At 48.3% G+C, this 18,676-nt stretch overlaps 1 protein-coding gene across 1 annotated transcript; it reads right to left on the bottom strand.

Annotated features, from left to right (window-relative positions):
* Positions 1–1,478: 1,478 nt before the first annotated feature.
* Positions 1,479–3,675, bottom strand: LOC131670138 (uncharacterized). The gene is made up of 5 exons (XM_058945521.1): positions 3,412–3,675; positions 2,628–3,072; positions 2,306–2,549; positions 1,778–2,087; positions 1,479–1,691 (listed from the first exon to the last, which is right to left on the bottom strand). Exons 1-5 carry the CDS (start codon positions 3,673–3,675, stop codon positions 1,479–1,481), a joined length of 1,476 nt encoding a protein of 491 aa, XP_058801504.1.
* Between the last annotated feature and the right edge of the window lie 15,001 nt (positions 3,676–18,676).

Here is an 18,676-nt window from a genome sequence, read left to right as displayed (position 1 = left end):
CGAGCTTGTCCTGACGTTCGCGCACCGCGCGACTCCGCGCTGACCATAAGTCCAGCTTTGATGCTGTCTCGAGTAATAAGCTGCGGGATTCGGTTAGCGCTGAGATTTTCAGCCGGGACAAAACTTGGACGGACGCCTCGTCGGATTTGAGATCCGAGTACGACTCGACCGCCAGGATCGTTATCTGTAGTAGAACGAGAGAAAGGTAGCTCGGACGAGTTTACATAGCCAAGGCGACTTGCAGCTTGTATGTTTACTCGATCTTCCGTGGAGAGCCCGTCGAGCAGTTTTCCGAAATAACCTTCGCGATAAGCGTCGGCGTGGCGCGCGATCAATTTGAGCAAGTGGTGAATTTTCGGTCTGACCGAGCCGACGGCCGTGGTGCTCAGTACGGCCGAGTCGCGCGCGGACTTCAAATAACTGACATAGAGCCATTGCTCGTCGTTCAGCAGCGGCGCCCGCGCGTCTAATTGCAGAAAATACCGTGGCGAACGAGAGTGGAAGGTGCAAAGCGGCGAGCAATAAGCGAGCCTTTGTAACGCGTACTCAGTATGCATCCTTGCCGGCTTCTCTCGACGCCAAATATTCGCTCCTCGTGCCGCCAAACATCTGCCAAGAGAGACAATATCCCGCTCCCCTTGTCGGCGGCGCGCCTCCAAGAAAACAAATAGCACCGGCAAAACTCCGCCTCGCTGATATCAGCCAGCAGACCCAGGTAGAGGTTTTGCGCCGGCAAGTTCGCCTGTTCCGTGATATCCAAGCATTGATAAAGTCCGCCTGCTCGCACGAACTTGCCAAGTGCCGCGGGACAATGGATTACGCATTTCCAACAGAAGCAGCCGATCGCTATCACAAAACTACAATCTCCCTCAGTTTCTGTTTCAAAGGCAATTTTGCCATTTGTTTTTTTTTTGTCTGCGTGGAAACCTTTGGTCGAGTTCGCTGTCCTCGACTCTTTGGTGCAAGCACCGATCCAACAGCTCGAGCGTTGCTTCGATGTTCGTCTCGCAAAAGCACTCGTCGGTAGAGTCGTCGATGCACACGAGATTCTCAACTGTTACCAGCAAGTACGCGATGACCCTCTGGTGCTTCATCGCCAACGCCTCCAAGCCAAGAATACGTTTAATCATTTCTGAGGAAAAAAAATTAATAAATCAGAATCCCGTTATCAAACGAGGCTCAATTGCAATACAAACGATGCTCACTGAGTGAAACGGAGATAAAGCCGTGTTCGCGAATGTGCCTCGTTATCATATCGCAATTTGCCAGAGAAAGAGAACACATCATCTCGGTAAAAGACGTAATGAGCGCATTGTCATAATCAGCGTTCGTCGTGAATCGTTCGAGCACCGAAAGCAATCTTGCACCCCGCAAGATAACATTTATCATCATTTGCATTTTGTTTTTTTATCGATGAAAAAAAAAACCATCTTCGGCGGTTATATGCTTGCCATGCAAGGAGTTACGGGGAAGATGCGTTATAGAGTATGAATGACTGCGTAGTACCTCAGCGCGCCGTCGTCTTCGATGAATTCGTCGGGTAATTTCGGAACGACGTAAGTCAGCGCGTCCGAGGCATATTTGAAAAGATGCCAGAGTTGCTCCGAATTCCAGAGCATTCTTGTCGACTTACCGCTCGTAGGATCGACCAACTGAAGAAGGCTGGACACCAAATGTTTGTTTCTCAAGGCCTTCAGTTGTCAACAGAAACGCGACATTGTCATAGCTTCATGGTTGAGACCGAAAATAGCCAAGAAAAGAAAAATAAAATTCTTACGGTATGGCACTCGGGCAGTAGTTGTACAACTCTGGCCACAATAGTCAACAAAGTCTTCTTAAATTCCAGCCCCGTGGTGTTATTCACCTCGACTTCAGCGACCTCGGCCCAAGCGTCGATAATCCCAAACTCGGTGGCAACGAAAAAGCCGGCTAAGTCGTCGATTAATCCCGCGCCAACCAGCTCCCATTGAGCCGTGGAGCGCGTGACGCCTGTCAAAATCAAATTTGCGAGCTCGTTACGCAACTTCCGGCTGCGCCAACTTCCACGGGCTCGCAGCGCTTCCCTCCTGAATGCAGCTCGCAAGCTCCTGTTTGGACGTACGTTTGACGGGTAAACATTGATACTTGGCTTGGCGCAGCGAGCGAGCGCCCGAGAAAAATATTTTGACAGCGGAGCTTTCGCTCGAGCAATAAAATTATCGACGACGTCGAGCGTCGACTTTTCGCCAGCGATGCTTCGAGAGAAAGCTACGAGCGCCGACGTTCAAGCTTTCGGCGATAAATAATGAAATACGACGTAACCCACCACATCGCCTGCTTGGTCGGCGAAGCGATCTCATGTTCCTTTGGCAATTGATCCGAAATCATAATGGAGGTCGCCATCCGGCAGAGAATTTTCGTAGCGTACTCCGCAGTCTTGACGTAATCTTCCTTATCAAGCAGTAAATTCGTCTGATCAGTAACCGGCGCGGATTCAAACCCACATTCATATGCCGGGTGTAGCCTCATCAGAATTCTACTCTCGACGCCGGCTTCCAGCATCCTGTGACCTTATACTCGAAATTAAATGTGTCAATAAAAACGACTTTCCTGTTTGATGAGAGAGCGAGTGGGTGCGTTATATTTACAGCATATCCGCGAGACAGATGCGACTGCGAGAATCAATTGCAAAACAGCTGGATAAGTCTCTGTGGACGCGACTTCCGTGAGCTCGGCGAGGGTGAGCGGAAGCCTTGATTGTTCCACGGCTTCGTGGCGCACATCCGGCTTCACCGTGTCTTCCCTCGTCCTCTCGGCCTCGTCCTTGCCAGCACTCAAGAACACTTGGATCGCTTTTTTCACCGTGTCGAAGCTGGCCTTCGTCGGTGCCAGTACCAGCAAGTAGCCTAGCAAACTCGAGTAACGTAGCAGTTTCGGCTTGATGCTGAAGTGTTCGGACATGCATTGTACGAGTAATGGCTTGCAGCAGAGTTCCAACAGTTGCTGCAGGTAATGTAGGTACTGCTCGACTTTCTTCGCTTGCATTGACAGGAACTCTAGAATCTCGCCGATTTGCGGTAGGTGTTTGGCATACTATTTATAGTTAAGGCTTAGCGAGGCATCGCAACTTTATTCAGGAGCGTGAAAACAGTCCAACAGTAAAAAAAATTCATTGATTCGGCAACGTCTTTTTTACACTCCAATTTCAATTGATTTCACAATTTCATTCAATTTCAGATTACAGTTTCACTTCAATTAAGAGAATCAAATTACGTAAACTTCATCAAGTCCTTACGAAGGAATATCGTGCAAGACTTCCTCAAGGTTTGGCTTTTTTACCTATGTAAAATTTTTTCAAGCACTTTGCACTACTTAAACTCTAATTTTTTCATTTATTCGAGAAAAAGACTTTATGTTCAGTTTCAAGGATACAAAACCGCTGGTACCGTTATATTTCAAAAATTTTTCTAGTAAGCAACAAATAACAGGAACGTCTTCTTTTTTGATTGGATCATCAATTGTGTCAAATAACTTTTTTATAACATTGTTCAAGTTAACCAATCGGCATTCTTCTTCGTCTTTACTTTTACAAGAAAGTAGGTCGAGCGAAGAATAAGACCGAAAACTCGGACATATCAACAAATCTCTGTAGGAATCAGATGACGTCCAACTTTCATGTTCGTACATTTCTTCCATGAATCGATCTTTATCAATTAAACCGTCTATCGGCTCAATCATCTGCGCGATGGGCGCGAGTAAGTGAGTAATTGGATGTGTTGACGCTTTTTAATTAATGTTAATATGTTTTGATGTTTTATAAAATGATTCGTACCTTGATATTTAATATATTTCGTAATTTACTAATCTGAAGGTTATGAATAAAAACTGACGTCGGCCAATTGCAACTTTAAATGCAAATTTATTGGGTTGCCTTGCAACGCAAAATTATCAACCTTGTTTTGGTTTCCGTTAAGTGGCAAATTAAAACCTGTTTTTTTTTAATGAACTAATTAAAACGGTAAACAGTAGTCACGCTACTTTCCCAACTTTTGTGATTTTCGAAAGCGAACACTGCATACTTGCGCCATCTGTGTAGTTCCGACGTTGCCTCGTGGCTCGTAACGTAACACGTAACACCATACGATAATACAGTGTTTGAGTGTATATATACGTCTTAACGTATCATCATGTGATAATATAATTTTTATGCAAAAACAAACGGATCTATATAATTAATTTATAATTAATTTATATTTATATTCATTTATTTAAACATACATTCGCGATGAATGTATACCTATTGTCGCGCATTTCAATAACTGACAACGTAGTTTGAATTAAATTTATGTTATCCATTAGGCATAATAATGAACTTGATAATCGAGGGCAATATTTTTTTCCATTTTATAGGCAAGACAAGCGCTGAAATAACGTATTTACGATAAACGTTATCGAATTCGACACAACTATTTTTATTCTTTTGAAAAAATGTTAAATTATTTAATGTGCATAGTTACATATTAATACTCTTTTAAGTGTTAAAACTCTTGATAAATGACTTTCACTAGATATCGCTTAAATGTTATAAATTTTGGACAGTCGGTACTAAGAGCTCCGTTGATTTAATCTAGTCACGCTATACATACGTAATCTTATGATTTGAATGAAAGTGTAAATGGATTTTATGCATACATTAGAATACGTTGATTGTCCGACCGAATTCGGATTTATCTACTTACGCGAAATGAAATTTCGAAGAACAACCAATATCACTCGGCAGCGCTCGTTATGAATCATTCAGATTCATTTGAAATCAAATTCTCGGCATGCTAATCTCAACAAACCCGTGAGAAAATCAACGAAGCACATCTATCAGGATGTTAAATCAAATTAATGCTAATTAAAACCGAACTCTCAAGTAAGTCTGCAAGCCTATAATCAAATAAACGCAGCGTCGAAGCAAATTGAAGATTATCTCGAGGGAAGTAGCGAAGCTTTTCTAGCGTTCGCTATAGAGGAACAAACTCGTATCGCTAGCTTCAAAGCTCGATCAATCTCCGCGAGCGAATTCCCGAGACGAAGGCCGACGCGCGCATAAGATAATGCTAGCAAGCTAGTCAGCGGGCAGCCGTGTAGTTCCATCTCGTTAGCGGCACGGCGCCTCGCAACTACTCTGCTCGAGAAGAGCTCTCTCGAGGACCATCCGCGACGCCGTCTCATGATACTTCGCAACGCCTCCCCTCGCACATATAAGTATTATGCACCAGCGCGATGGGTTTCAGTTCTTCTTGTCGCTTGCTTTGCATCCGCCTCTTCGGCACGCAAACCTACTCGATTTGCTCGCCCGCGACGACGCGATACCAGCTACCCCGGCGACGACCAAAAACAACCACGTCACTCTATGAAGTTTGCCTGCCAGAGAGACAGGCGACTTTTTTTAGAGATATCGTTCGCGTGATAGCTTTGTGCTCTATAGTTTTACTCGAATTCGCGTAAAGCACAAAAATCGACCGATTGAACGAGTTTATTGCTCGGAGAAATGTATAGCTAGCTACCCCTCCTTCCTTTCTTTTTTTGCAAAGCAAGGTATATATTTACGGCGAAAAGTGACCGGACCTTGAGTATTTTGTGTTCGTAACAAGTGTATTTCTACGAAGAGTAAGTTGCGAATGAATGACACAGTATGCTCGAAGCTGAATTGTTGCGCTTGAAACATTGGCCTTGGCCAGTTTACAAATGTCGACGAGGAAGCGACGAGGAATTAAAAAGTTCAATTAGCAAAATTAGAAAGGATCCGACGAGAGCCGCAACCCCGTATAAAATTTATAGATGCTAATCGTAAAAAGAGCTGGTGTGCGTGCTTTCGGCAGTCAGTGACTCACCGCAGCATCTCACGCGAGCACTCATCATCGGGCGCAAGCTTGAAGCGCGCGGAAGAAAGTCCATCGAGCAAATGAAAAGGAAAAGCCGTCGAGGGGATGGGCCGCTGCGTCATCTGCTCGCCAGCCGAAAAAAGCGCGCCGTGGTAATTCCAATATGTATTAAAATATATTCAGCGTTGCACAGCATCTACGAGAGAGAGAGAGATAGAGAGAGAGAACGATCTCGCAGATACACCAACGGAACTGCGCCGTAGTCGCGCGGGCGCGTCACCCCTCGTACGTATATACGCAGGCGGCGAGCGTGGTGAGTAAGCGAGCGACCCTCCGAGCCTTACTTGCTTTAGCGCTGCGGCTACTGCTGCAACGGGGGTGTTGTCTAGTCTGCACGTGCACGCGCACACGCACAGAGAGACTGGCTGTTTTATTCGCAAACCCCTTTCGTCGGTATCCCACCTATACGTGTGCGCGGCTCTCGATGCACTTGTTTGATCGAATGCAGCTGTGTTGGAGATTGCGCAGCCCCTTGTGCTTATTAAAAGTGCGCACGCAGAGAGAGACCGTGCATTTCTCACATAGGCCCGGTCTTTTGTTACAGTAGCTCGGGATTAGTTATGTTTGCCCTTTGATCATTTATTGCCTGGAAATACGAAAATCTGCGCGACGCGGTGTCACTCGAGTTCTTCGCGAGGAGTTGCGGTATCATTGCCATTTCGAACCTGCCTCTTCAGTATTCCATTCGGTCGTCAAACATCAAGGACTCGGCTGACGGAAGCGCGGCAATTATCCTGTTTTGTTATTGTATTATTATTGTGTGAATGGATGCCCTCGAACGACGTCAATAATTTTCCCGATTACACGCCCCTCTGGTCCTTTTCGAAGAAAAATCCATTCACGCAAGAGTTATTCGTCTCAATCAAACGGCGAAGCATGCGGTGCGCTTCAATGATCCTCTATACCGTGAATCTTGAGTACAACCCCGTGCGCACTTCGCTCTCCGAAAGAGCAATAAATATCACTCAGGGCCTGCGGATAAATAAACGCATCTATAATTTACTGCACTGCGAGCGAATCAGACACCCCCGAAAAAGCAAACTGTCCGTATCTCCTGCGCGCGTAGGGCGAGCGAGCGAGCGAGCGAGCAGGCAGGCGAGCGACGGTGGCGTCCCTTCGCCAACGCACACACGCGCGCGCGCGCGCGCGTTCACCCAGACACATTCTCGGCTCGAGAGCGAGGGAGAGAGAGAGTCATCGCTGGCTCGGCTGCGCTCGGCAGTCGCGCGCCAGCCAGCGAGCTAAAACTACGCGCAAAGTGTGTCTGCGCGATGCAGTGCAGTGCAACCGGTTGCTCGGCAGCTTCTCCCCCTCTCTCTCGTCGTTCGGCTTGAAGATCGGTGACGAGTGTGTTGAGTGAGTTCGGTTGCGATTTCGCAGTGCCCGCTCAGTCTCTCTAGGAGAGGAGGGCAAGTTTGGTGCTCGTCTTTGTTGAAATCATCAACGCAGACGTCGGACAGGTGGTGCGGCCTTGGAGCGGTGAGTGACCCGCGACGCCGCCGTACGTCGCGCGCACACGGCCGTGCGGTATATCCGCCGACTCGATGCGCGCCTGCTGCCGCGGTACGCGCGAAAGTCCTTAGCCCGCGAGCGGACAGGAGCGCGCAGGTTCGCGTCTGACGCGAGGCCTCATTTGCGGTGTATGTAATTGCTCGCGTCGCCACCACGATAACGGGCGAGCGAGCAGCGAATCGTTCGACAAAGAGATCGCGACGATTGCCCTTTTGGCGAGCGGCGACGGTGGAAAGCTCTATGTAGATCGCAGCGACGTCGCGCGCGCCTATCGATTCGAAAGAAGAACGCGCCTATAGCCGTCGTGCAATCACCTTTCCATAAATACAGGCGTATCTCCGCGGCTGCAAAGCTCCCCGGGACACGGTGCCCGACGCGTCCGTAATTTGCCTCGGCGAGCCGAGCGATCGGAAGACAAAGGACACGCGTGCACTCGATCGACGCCGCAGGAACGATCAAATCTCTACATCCCACTGGACGTATGCGCGAGCGGGAAATCCACGCGCCAGGTGTGCGTTGCGCTGCGCTGCGCCGCGTGAAACGCAAAGTCGCGCCCCGTTGTATACCTTTACCGGATGAATTCGCTCGCGCCACGCTCGGGCAAGGAACTCGCTGCTTGAGTATGCACGGCGTCTTTTCCCACGACGAGAGGAACGGGCTCGTAATTAGCGCGCATTGTGATTCGCGCCCTTATATTCCATCGAAAAAACGAGGAAAAAATCAAAGTTCGCGCGAGCTCCTCGTCGGCGGTTGACAGCTGAACCTGTACATATGGCCTCCTTATCGGCTGCTCGTAATTGCGACCGACAACGCGCGTACTTTCTTTTCATTCTTCGCGAGTCTTTTTTCCGTCCTTTTTTCGGCGCAAAGAGGCCTTTTCCCTCGTTACGCGCGTACGTACGTAGCTCATAATTGGCTTATGAGACACATGCTTCGCGGCATTTGTTTTTTCCTAGCCGTGCGCGCGCGAGAGAGGAAAGCACGCCGTCCGTCTCTTTTGTGGCAAAAGTGGCACGCGCGTCTCTTTCATTTAACGCTGCGCTTCGACTGCACCGAAAGCCGGCTGCAAGTTTAATAACGCACTGAAAAATAAAACTGTTTGGTCAGTGAGTTTAGCTATTACGACGGAGCTCTCGACTCTCGGTTATCTAAACAAGGATTGCATGCATTGCTAGAATAGCCGGCGATGGTTCGCAATTAAAATACTTTCGATAAAAGATTCATTTTCATCGTAGGCTCTCTAAAAGCAATTACATGCTCTTCTCTACTCTCGCTCTCTTGTTCGTATTATATTCCCGCGCGGAGTCTTGGAGTGTATATGCCCACTGCTGCTCGCACGCGGTTCACTTCGGGAATACATTCCAAGCATTTCCGCGCTCGTGCACGCGAGTTGGACAATGTTTTCCATCGCGATTTATATGAAAGACTACGATTTATATATGTGGCCCTGGCGTTGTACAATGCACTTTTGTTCGCCTAAATACAATGCCGAAAAAACTCTTCGACTTTCGTGTAAAAGTGGCTGTGCATCCTGCCTCCCCACGCGCAGCAATTCTATTATGCACAATTCTTCGTCCATTATTTCGGCGTATATATCTCTATCTCGCGACGTCCTCGCGTATTTTCCTCTCGCTCGTCGTTCTCCCCGACACCAACGTCGCCAGAGTCATTACTTAGCTTTTATAGTTTTGCAAGTTTTTGTGTCTTCACTTCAGCCAAGAAATGGCCTTTTCTTCTCCTTTTTGTTTTTTATTTCTCTGACCAAAGATGTTCTCTCCGTCTTTTGTTTTATTACCCTTCGCCACTAGATCTCTGGTCTCGACTGAGAGAGAGAGAGAGAGAGAAACAGAAAACGGATAGAGATAAACTCAGAGATAGAGGTGAATGAAACTGACTCGCGGGAGCGAGGGTGCGCTAATCTAAATGCAAATTTTCGAATTTGTTGGACGTTTTTTACTTTTCGTAAATTTCTCTCTCTTCGCGGTTACTTATCAGCTTTTTTTCCCAACGTGCTGTTATGATGTGCTTCCTTAAAACGTTGTCTTTCTGCGCGCTAGATATATATAATTTAGATTGCAAACAGAGATTAAATAACTCAGGCGCGTACCTAGTACTTTACGCGTGAATTTTTTCTTCTAGTTGGCTGTATCAAATGAGTCTTGTAATTTATGAGTTTGAAGTTTGCAGCAGCCGTCAAGTAACATCTTTAAGCGAATAAAAACGTAACGTCGCAAAATAATCTCTTGGATAAAAACCTACTGATCTGATTGCAATCAATTGCTCGGGTAGTTATCATTTGATCCACGTAAGCGCCATTGCTGCTATAATGTTCGACGTCTGCACAAAATGCTATTAGAGGTTGAAAAAAAAGCCGACTATTAGGAAAGCGGACGGGCACTGGCTTTCCAGCATTTCACAGATGCCTTACAAGTCGTCGTCGGGCTTTTCCATCGGCAGAACTCGCGACGGCGATTTGCCCATCCGCTTGGTGTATAATAAAGAAGGCAAAAACAGGAGGAGGGAGGCTACTAAAAGACTAAAGAGAAAGACCACGTATACGTACATACGTACGCGGTAGAGAAAGAGAGTAGGGGACGAAAAACTCGAACCTGCCACCTGCCGTAGTCTTCGTCGTCGTCGTCGTCGTCGTCGTCGTCGTCGTTGCCGTTGACTTCCCCTCTTTCTCTTTCTACACTCGCACGGCTCGATGAGATAAATGAACTTCTGCCTGTGAAGCGATCGCCGACTCGTTCGTGGATATATACATGCGTCGAGCGAGATGAGAAGAAAAAAAGGAGCCTCCGTGCGCGACTCGGCGTTTGCGCCGGCTATAATGCCCGACGGAAAAAGCCGCCGCGAGGCCTTCCATTCGGGACGCCGGAACTTTTCGAGCGGTTACCTTGCGCTAATTGAATTATGTTTTTCCAGCGGCCGCGCGCCCTGCTGCGCGAGCCAGCTCCGATTGGGAAAAATTAATTGGCCGAGCGCTTGGCACGCTAGGAATACGGGATCGATTCTTTGTGGCGCGGAATGTCTATAAACGCGCCGAGGCGCTTCGCGTTCGCGCGGCGATTTATATTCGACATTGCGATTCATGAATTCATATACGCGCGCGGTTCAATTTTAGATGGCTATCTCGACGACATAATAGATGTGACGTGGCAGCTTGACAGCAACATGAAAATATTTTGTGACATTTTCATGTTTCAATATCGCTTCGTTTATCGGGGGTATTGGACACTATTACACCACGGTATTGAGCATTAATGAAAGAGCCGTGCATTGAGTAATTACACCTTGCATTTAGCGACGCAATAATGCTAAGTATAACAAAAAATAAACGTGTTCGAAGATGGGCATTACTGATGTCGAAGAGTTTTTGCGCACGCGCGCAGGTAATGGCACTGAAAAGCCAAAACAAACTGCTCCTATAAAGTGGAAACTATCAGCGAGCAGGCAGATTAACTTGGATTAAATAATATTTGTCTCGTTTTATCTTTCCGAAATCCAGTTATTTATCCGACAACACATTCGCGAATCAATTTCTTACATTATTTATTGACAATTACGGCGCAGCTTGACATCGCTGGTTTCGGCCTAAGACAACTGTGACCAAATTCAGTGAAATTCAGTGAGACGGCTCGAGCGAAAACAAGTCGTTACAAAATCAAAGCCGTCAAATTGCGAGCCAAAAAGAGTCGGGATCAAAGGGACACGCTGAAGTGTGCATGTCGAGCAAGTCGATGGGTGTAGCTATGGAGAAACCAACAGTTCGGAGCGCGTTAAGATTTGTCGAACGTCAGCTTGCCCGAGCGAAAATAAAGCTTACCCCTCGGCAAGTAACTATAGCTACACAAAAAGTTAGCCGCAAGAAAACCTCGAGAGAAGGATCGAGTAGAAAAGCCGCCCTACGAATTACCTCGAGGCGCGGCGGTTGCGCCGCCACCCCCCCCCCCCCCCCCCACACACGAAAAAACGTCTCAGATCCCAAACATCCTTTCGTCTCAATGTCAGGCCGCCGCGCCACGGCTTTATTACTGGAGCGCCGAGAGAAAAGAAAGCTTAATATGTGCGCGCGGGCAATTTTCTTCCCGGCGAACGAGCGAAATTTTCGTCCGGGTAGCGTGAGCGCCAGCCAAGGGCACGATGCGCGCGCCTGCTTGCGCATTCCTCTCGCGCGCGCGACGGGGCTTGCGAGCTTTCCGCTCGGGGAATTCCTTTCGAAGTATACAGGTATATGGCATACTCGGCGCTTTCTATACCCTCAATCTACGATGGACAAGTGCTTGGATAAATGTTTCTCGTTCGTAAGGAAGCTTAATGAGAGATGTCACGCCTTGATTTGTTCTATCGTTGACGAATCGAAAGGAGCTTTTTAGTCATTGCTTTTGTGAGTTATTATTTGTGAAATCAGTATCTTATATTACGATAGGCCTTGAAGAATTTTTCTTTTGGCGAGCCGTTGACGAACGTTAAACAAGCGTGTAAATGACTTTGGACAAAAGCTCTCGAAGTAAACTACGTATTGAAATAAGTTCATAGCATCTGAACTTAACGCAAGATATACGAGTTTACGAAGAATGTTATTAAGGACATTCGCGCTGATACGAGGCATATGAAAAATTCTTTGTCCCGCGCGGACGCCATTTTTTATTGGCCACGCAGCAAAAGTACGAGAGAGGGAAAGGTCCTCGTACGAGAAGAGCGTTATCGGGATCGAGCAGCGCCTGACGCCGACAGCGAAAGCTCGCCGGGGAAAATATCGGTCCGCGACGAGCCGCGGATAGGAAATTTTTCACGAGTGAGATTGAGTATCATCGAGAACGTCGTGGCACCTGACAAAAAGTAAATCGCACGCAATAATAACACGCGAGCCGCGCGCTCGACGTATTCATCCGTCCGACCCTAATTCTTCCAAGCTATTAATCGCGAACGACGGGAGAAAAAGCTCGAAGTGGACGTGGATTTTTGTCCGACAAGACGCGGAAGGCTGGATGCGCTGGTGTGCGTGTGTAACGCGCTCGCGCGAAGGAACGGCGAGCGAAGCGCGGGGAAGAAGAAGCAACAGCGAAGCGGAGAGGGGAGTTGGCGAGTTTGCGAGAATCTCCCTAGGGCGTTCGCCATAGGAAGGGTCTCGGCAGGCAGCGAGAAAGTCGAATGTACGTATATATATATATATATATATATATATATATATATACGTGCTCGCCGCTCGGAAGGATGGAAAATTGCGCGAGGCCAAAACTACACCGTCGCGCCGGCAAAAATGTTAATCTCTCGCTATTACCCCCATCCTCGCAGCATCGACGTGCCTTGCGTGTTAGATGCGCCCTCGGCTGTTTCTTTTATTATAAGTAACGAGCGCATTTTCATCCTTCGCGTGCCAACGGACGCCCGCAGACTCGAGCTTTTCCACTCGAGTTTTCTTCCGACGCGAGCGCGCGAATCTGCCAGGATTCGCCAATGAAAACGTATTGCTGCGCCAGGCAACGTCGCGAGTACGGCAAATCAATGCCCGATTCGATTTATTCGCGAGCGAGCGCAAATTTTCGGTACAAGCTCAAGAGCATTATCTCACTGCGGGTGCCTTATGCATAATCATCGGGCATCAAAAACATCCTGCTGTCCCGCCGTCGCGGGCGGCAATATCGCTTCGTGTCTCCGTCGTACGCGGGCAAAAGTTATGCAAACTGAATAATTTAATCGACGAGACGACGACTAATCCAGAGGAGTGAAAGTTTCCATTGCAAGAAAAAGGACGCAGATAAAAGTTGGAGGGACAAGAGAGATAGGAAGTAAGGAGGGAAGTACACGGGTGTGCACACATATACAGTGCGCGAGATAGCGTTCTGTGCGTTGCTTATCCAAGGTTTTATGGCTTTTTGAGTCGTCGCTATTTAATCAGACGAGAAGGGCGAGGGAACGGCATTAGAAAATGAGATAGCACGAGCCGCGTACACAACAGCCGCGAGGTTTTCACAGAGGGAGACGTGTAGTTTGGCGCTAATTGCAGCTAGCGTCGGCCAGCGGATAATGGAGCCGTTACGAGTGAATTTTCCGCGCGTGTAATCGACGAATCAAGCCGGGAATCCGCTTTTGTAATTGAATATACATGCCACTTGACATTATTTTACAAACGAGCCAGCGAGAGCGTGTAACGAGATAAAACCCCGACGCTGTCCGTGCGCAGCGCCAAGTACGCGCGCTCGCGAAAATAATAATTCAATATCAGGTATCGAAAAAGAAAGAGAGAGAGAGAGAGAGAGGAGGCTGAGGAGATAGCGTCCGCAAACTGGAAACTCACCTGGGCAAAAAGAAGCCGTGGAACTGCCGCCGAGCGAGCGCACAAAAGAGACACAGCGATAAAACCACGCGCTGACGCGTGCGAGAGCGAACGGAAAAACGAGAGCGAGCGCGAGCGGCCGGACGCTACAAATTTAGACGACGCCCCCGAGATATTGCCCGAGGAAATGGAGCGTCAAAGAAGACGCGACGCCCCGGGAAAGACAGTGATTTCAACGCCGATCCCTTGACGTTGATCGATCGCGACGCGCGCATTGTCGTCGAGATCGTTCGGGCGCAGCTCGATCATTTCGCGCCTCTCGCCGACACTCGGACGCCGAACGCGACGAATCGCTCCACTTGCCGTTTCTCTTATGTTTGCTCGGCCGACCGCGAGCCAGGATTGATGGGCACGATCTGACTTTGACGCGATGCCGAGGCTTTATTACTCGAATGCCCGTGTCAAAAGCTTTCGTCAGATCGCATCGCGGCAACTTCAAACTCCGCCTACGCGACACCGTCAAGCTCTCGGAAACGCTCGAGCTTTCTTATTTTTTTTTTCCGCTTTTAAGTTTGCCGCGTCGCGCAGGTGCGTCCGATTTGCTCATACCAGCGCGTGAGTCATTTAAAAAAGGACTAATACTAGACACGAGCAGCCAGAGAAATGCCATGTCATAAACTCTAGGCGAAAAATGTCATGTGCAACAACGTGTACAGTTAGGCCATGAAAGAGAGAAAGACAGAAAGAGAGAGAGAGAGAGAGAGCGGAAAAAACAAAATGAAATTTACCGTTTCGCGTTTTCTAGAAAGCCGCGGACATGCTAATCACCTGCTTATTACTGCTCATTGTAAAAAGTCGAGGAAATAAAAACGAGCACAAAGTAATGAAAAGCTCTCCACACCCTCGCGCGGAAAGAAATCACTTAGAGTCGCTCGAGAAATATTAATAAAAAGTGCATATCTAAAGGGCGACGCGGAGAGCGAATGGAAAGATAAGCAAAGCAGGCTGGAGGCATCGTTTAGATAGGACGCGTGCCGGTGGCGTTGGCGGCACACACACGCGCGCGCAAGCAAGCAAAGCGACGCGTAGAACGAGCCTTAGACTTCCGGCGAGAGCCTCGGCGAATCAATATTTGGAGGGTAGCTACACCCCCGGCGATACATGAGTCACTCACCCCTACTCCGCCACTCTCTCTCTCTCTCTCTCTTTCGCCCCATTGTTCTTCGCGCGCGCCCGCCTGGCTACTTCGGTTTCAGCTTCGCTACTCTCCTCTCTCTCCTTTTGCACCACAGCAGCGTAAGGTGACGTTAGTCGCTTTGACTGATTGTACAAGTCGGGGGGGGGGGGTGTCTTCTTCTTCTTCTCCTTTTGTAAATGACGGCCTCCGGGGATTTTCAAATTGAGTGCATTTTTCTGAGGGGAGCGTCGTCACGTCGTTTATACCGTCGTTTTTTGTTTCCACGACGGGATCGCGTATCTCTTCATGATATCTGATTTATTAAAAAGAATTTCTTGTACGCGCCGCTTCCAGATAAATCGCGTTCCCCGAGCGCTCACGGCCGACGCATTATTTTCGTAAGCTCGAAGCAACGTCATCGACGTTTGCGGTGCGCAGGTAAGTCGTTCGATGAAATAAAAAGAAAAAAAAAACGTAAATGATGCATAATCACACGGTAAACCCTCCGAGCATCTTATTACGCTCCATCCTGCGCGAGCAGTTTTAATTGCGAGTTGATTGATTCTCACGATGACTATATGGTCACGCAGCCGTATCCTCGTCGCTTATAATAATTCATCGTCCCATTATGGATCGCTGAATCACTCTTTCGCTAAATTTTTCTCTGCACAGCTGAAAACGGCTGCGACGGGACGCGGCTTTGATTTATAGGGGAGCGCATTTTTCGCCCGGGCTAGAAAATGCCGCGGCCGACGAGAGCAGCCCCACGTCGGCTGGTTTCCGAAATGAAGGAACGAAAAAAGTTTTTCCACTACGCCGTCGAGGAAAACTGCTGCGTTACGCAAAAACGCAAAAGTCAAGGGCCAATCCACTGACACGGTCCACGGTATTCGTACAAAGAACAAATAATCTTTCGCCAAGTCGAGCGCGTAATAGCGTCATTTGAGTAATGCGATCATCGTGATCATCGTGAACATCATGTAATTAAGTTATTAATATCGCATAGCTGCGTGGGCATATTACGCATCCCATTTACGAGACTGCCGTGGCGTCTATGGAATACAAATTACAACAGCTGTCGATGAAAGAGTGTATTAGGTATCCTCCTCCTCGCAGTACATTATGTTTGCTCTCTTTGTGCTTCGTCCATTATGATACTCTCGGTTTATAGTGTAACGATATCGGCCTTCCATTGCCATTCTCGTATTTCTCTATTTGCTCGCGAGCGACAAATTCATCCGTTGACATTGTCGCCGACGCGGGGAAAAGTTTTAACCGAGTAATTCATTTAAATATGCTGTAATCCCCTGCGAAATTAGCTCGTCGTCGCGCTATGCTATCTTCTACCTCATCGCTATTGTTCTTTCTACCAGTTTCTCTATTTTCTCTCGCTCCTTCATTGCCCGAATAAACAGCAGGCATATTGCGCTTTCATTTGACTCTCTCTCTTTCTCGTCTCTTCGGCACTCCCCCCCCCCCCCCCCCCCCCCCCAGTCGCATTGGATGACAACCCTCACGCACGCTCATTGGCTTTCCTCTGCGTTTGTTTCTCTCTCGCTCTCTCTATTTCACGCGTTAATTTTTCGACCTTCCCCCGCGCGTACCAAAAAAGTTATTACCCGCTGTCGGGACATGATTCATTGAAAGTTGGATGTGGTCGTAGGTTTTTCCTGTTATCCTTTATTGCTGTGAAAAAAAAAACCAAAATAGTCCATCTGGAATTCTTACGGAAGTATTTACCGGACCCTATGAATGTGGGAGAGAATGAATTATTGTTATTAAATTATTTTGAGTAACTTTGTCTTTCTTCGTTTTCACACGAAAACGTTATCGTCGGTAATCATGAATGTACAGCGATTTAATGTTCTTCAAATTAATTTTTAATCAATTCATTCAAACGTTCCTACTACATTCGTTCGCGATACAATCGATGATTCATGCAGCATTTGGGGGGGGCTCTTGAAAATTAGTCTGGCTTTCCAAATTACTGACATACCGCCTGCGCACTCCCCCTCGGCCAATTTCATATTCCGAAAGTCATTAATACCGTACCATAAATTTGACAAATATGCGCGCGCGCACGCACCCACAGAGTATCGCTTCAATATTATCGCGACGCTCGTCTATCCGCGCGATGGCGCGATACCGATCAATTAAAGGCTCAAAACGTAATTAATCAAGAAATATAAGGCGATTCAGCAGAACGTTTGCGTATAGTTTAATATTACCATCCAAAGCGAAATAACTCCCACCGTGACTTTCGTCCGACAATGCAATAAAGGAAAAAAGCTTGATCCTGCGCGTCATTTCTTCGACGCAGGAAAAGAAAATAGTCCAAATCATTTTCATTAAAGAGCCTTTGTCCGCTAGAGCTACATCTCGGCACAGCTTATTCAACTGAAGATACACAAGCACGCCGGTGGGGAGAGAGAGAGAGAGAGAGGCGAACAATCGAAGCCCCATGCTACGTGGAATCCTCTCTCGCTAGACGCGTGTACAATGGGCAGCACGCGTAGCGACCCCTTGGTCGCGACGCGAGGCGACATTGTGCATTCCCCACGCGACGCGCGTGCCACGATGCGACGCCGAACGTCGCGCATTATGCGCGGCGAGGCTTTTCGGCGGCGAGCGTTGCGATCGCCGGACTGCCGACGAATCGACGTGGGCGAGCGCGTCCCCGCGCGGCTAATTTACGGCTCGACTCTATTCATAAAGTATAACGGAGTCGAGCGCACAAACGCAAGGATGAAGAAGGCGGCGGAGCTTTTACGGTGGGCTCTTTGTACGACTCCTAGTTAGGCCGCGCCGACGTCTATTACGCGCGCCGCGCGGCAGACAGAGAGATATGCGAACGACTGCTGAAAGTCGCCGCGTGACTCCGTATCTTAATACCAGTTTGCCGCACTTTGCAAGCTTTTACAAGCGGACGTACAATATTGATCCGCGCGCGCGAGAGGTAAATAATAGCGTGAAATAAGGGGCTCGGAATCTGATTAGCGAGGAGCGCACACGCCTTCCTCGTCCGAGTGATCGCGGTGCATCGAGCGTTCTTCGCGGAACGCAAGACTCGGCCGAGAACTGCAAGGTTGACGAGTGCGCCGGTGACTCGCCGTGAGAAAGCACGTCCCACCCCGCGACCTACGGAAAAACGAGCAGCGGCCGGCGTTCGACGGCTCGCGCGATGACTGATTGCGCGCGTCTCTCGCTCTCGTTGCTCCGGTAAAGGGGCGCGCGGCTACACCCTTCGGGTTATTAGCGGACCCGTCGCAATTAGGCTCGCGAACGACATAATTAATCAAGATAATTTCTGGAGCGATTTGCTTGTAATCGCAGAAAAACAGCCGAGGAGGGAGGCATCAATTAGCTTCGGCCGCGACGAGGCAAAAGGATCGTGTTTCCAAGGGCGAAAACTTCTCTCCTCTCTCCCTTTCGCGCGCGCCGAGCACGCGGTTCGAGCGTCTGTTTTTATCTTGTTTGCTCTTAGCCCCGATCATCCTCAACTCTCTTTCTTCTCTCTCGCTCTTTTTTAATCCGCTCCGATGCTTCACGCACGCTTTGCTCGTCGATCGGCTTAAGCCTGTTTGACGCTACTAGTGGCTGCTCGCTTGAAACGTCGATATGTCGACGCTTGTGTTTCGTCGTGTATACAGTGAAACGGATGACTTTGCTTTTCATCTCTGTTTATCGAGACTGCTTTATTTTTACAACCTCCGGCAAGATAATATCTCAATGAAACGTTTTACATTCAAGCTTATTATTTGCCATTCGCACGATTATCAGCGATATTTACGA

Source organism: Phymastichus coffea, unplaced genomic scaffold (genome assembly GCF_024137745.1).
Source record: "Phymastichus coffea isolate CEN01 unplaced genomic scaffold, Cenicafe_Pcof_1.1 PCOF00100, whole genome shotgun sequence".
Lineage (NCBI taxonomy): Eukaryota > Metazoa > Arthropoda > Insecta > Hymenoptera > Eulophidae > Phymastichus > Phymastichus coffea.
This window is presented reverse-complemented; position numbering and strand designations above follow the sequence as displayed.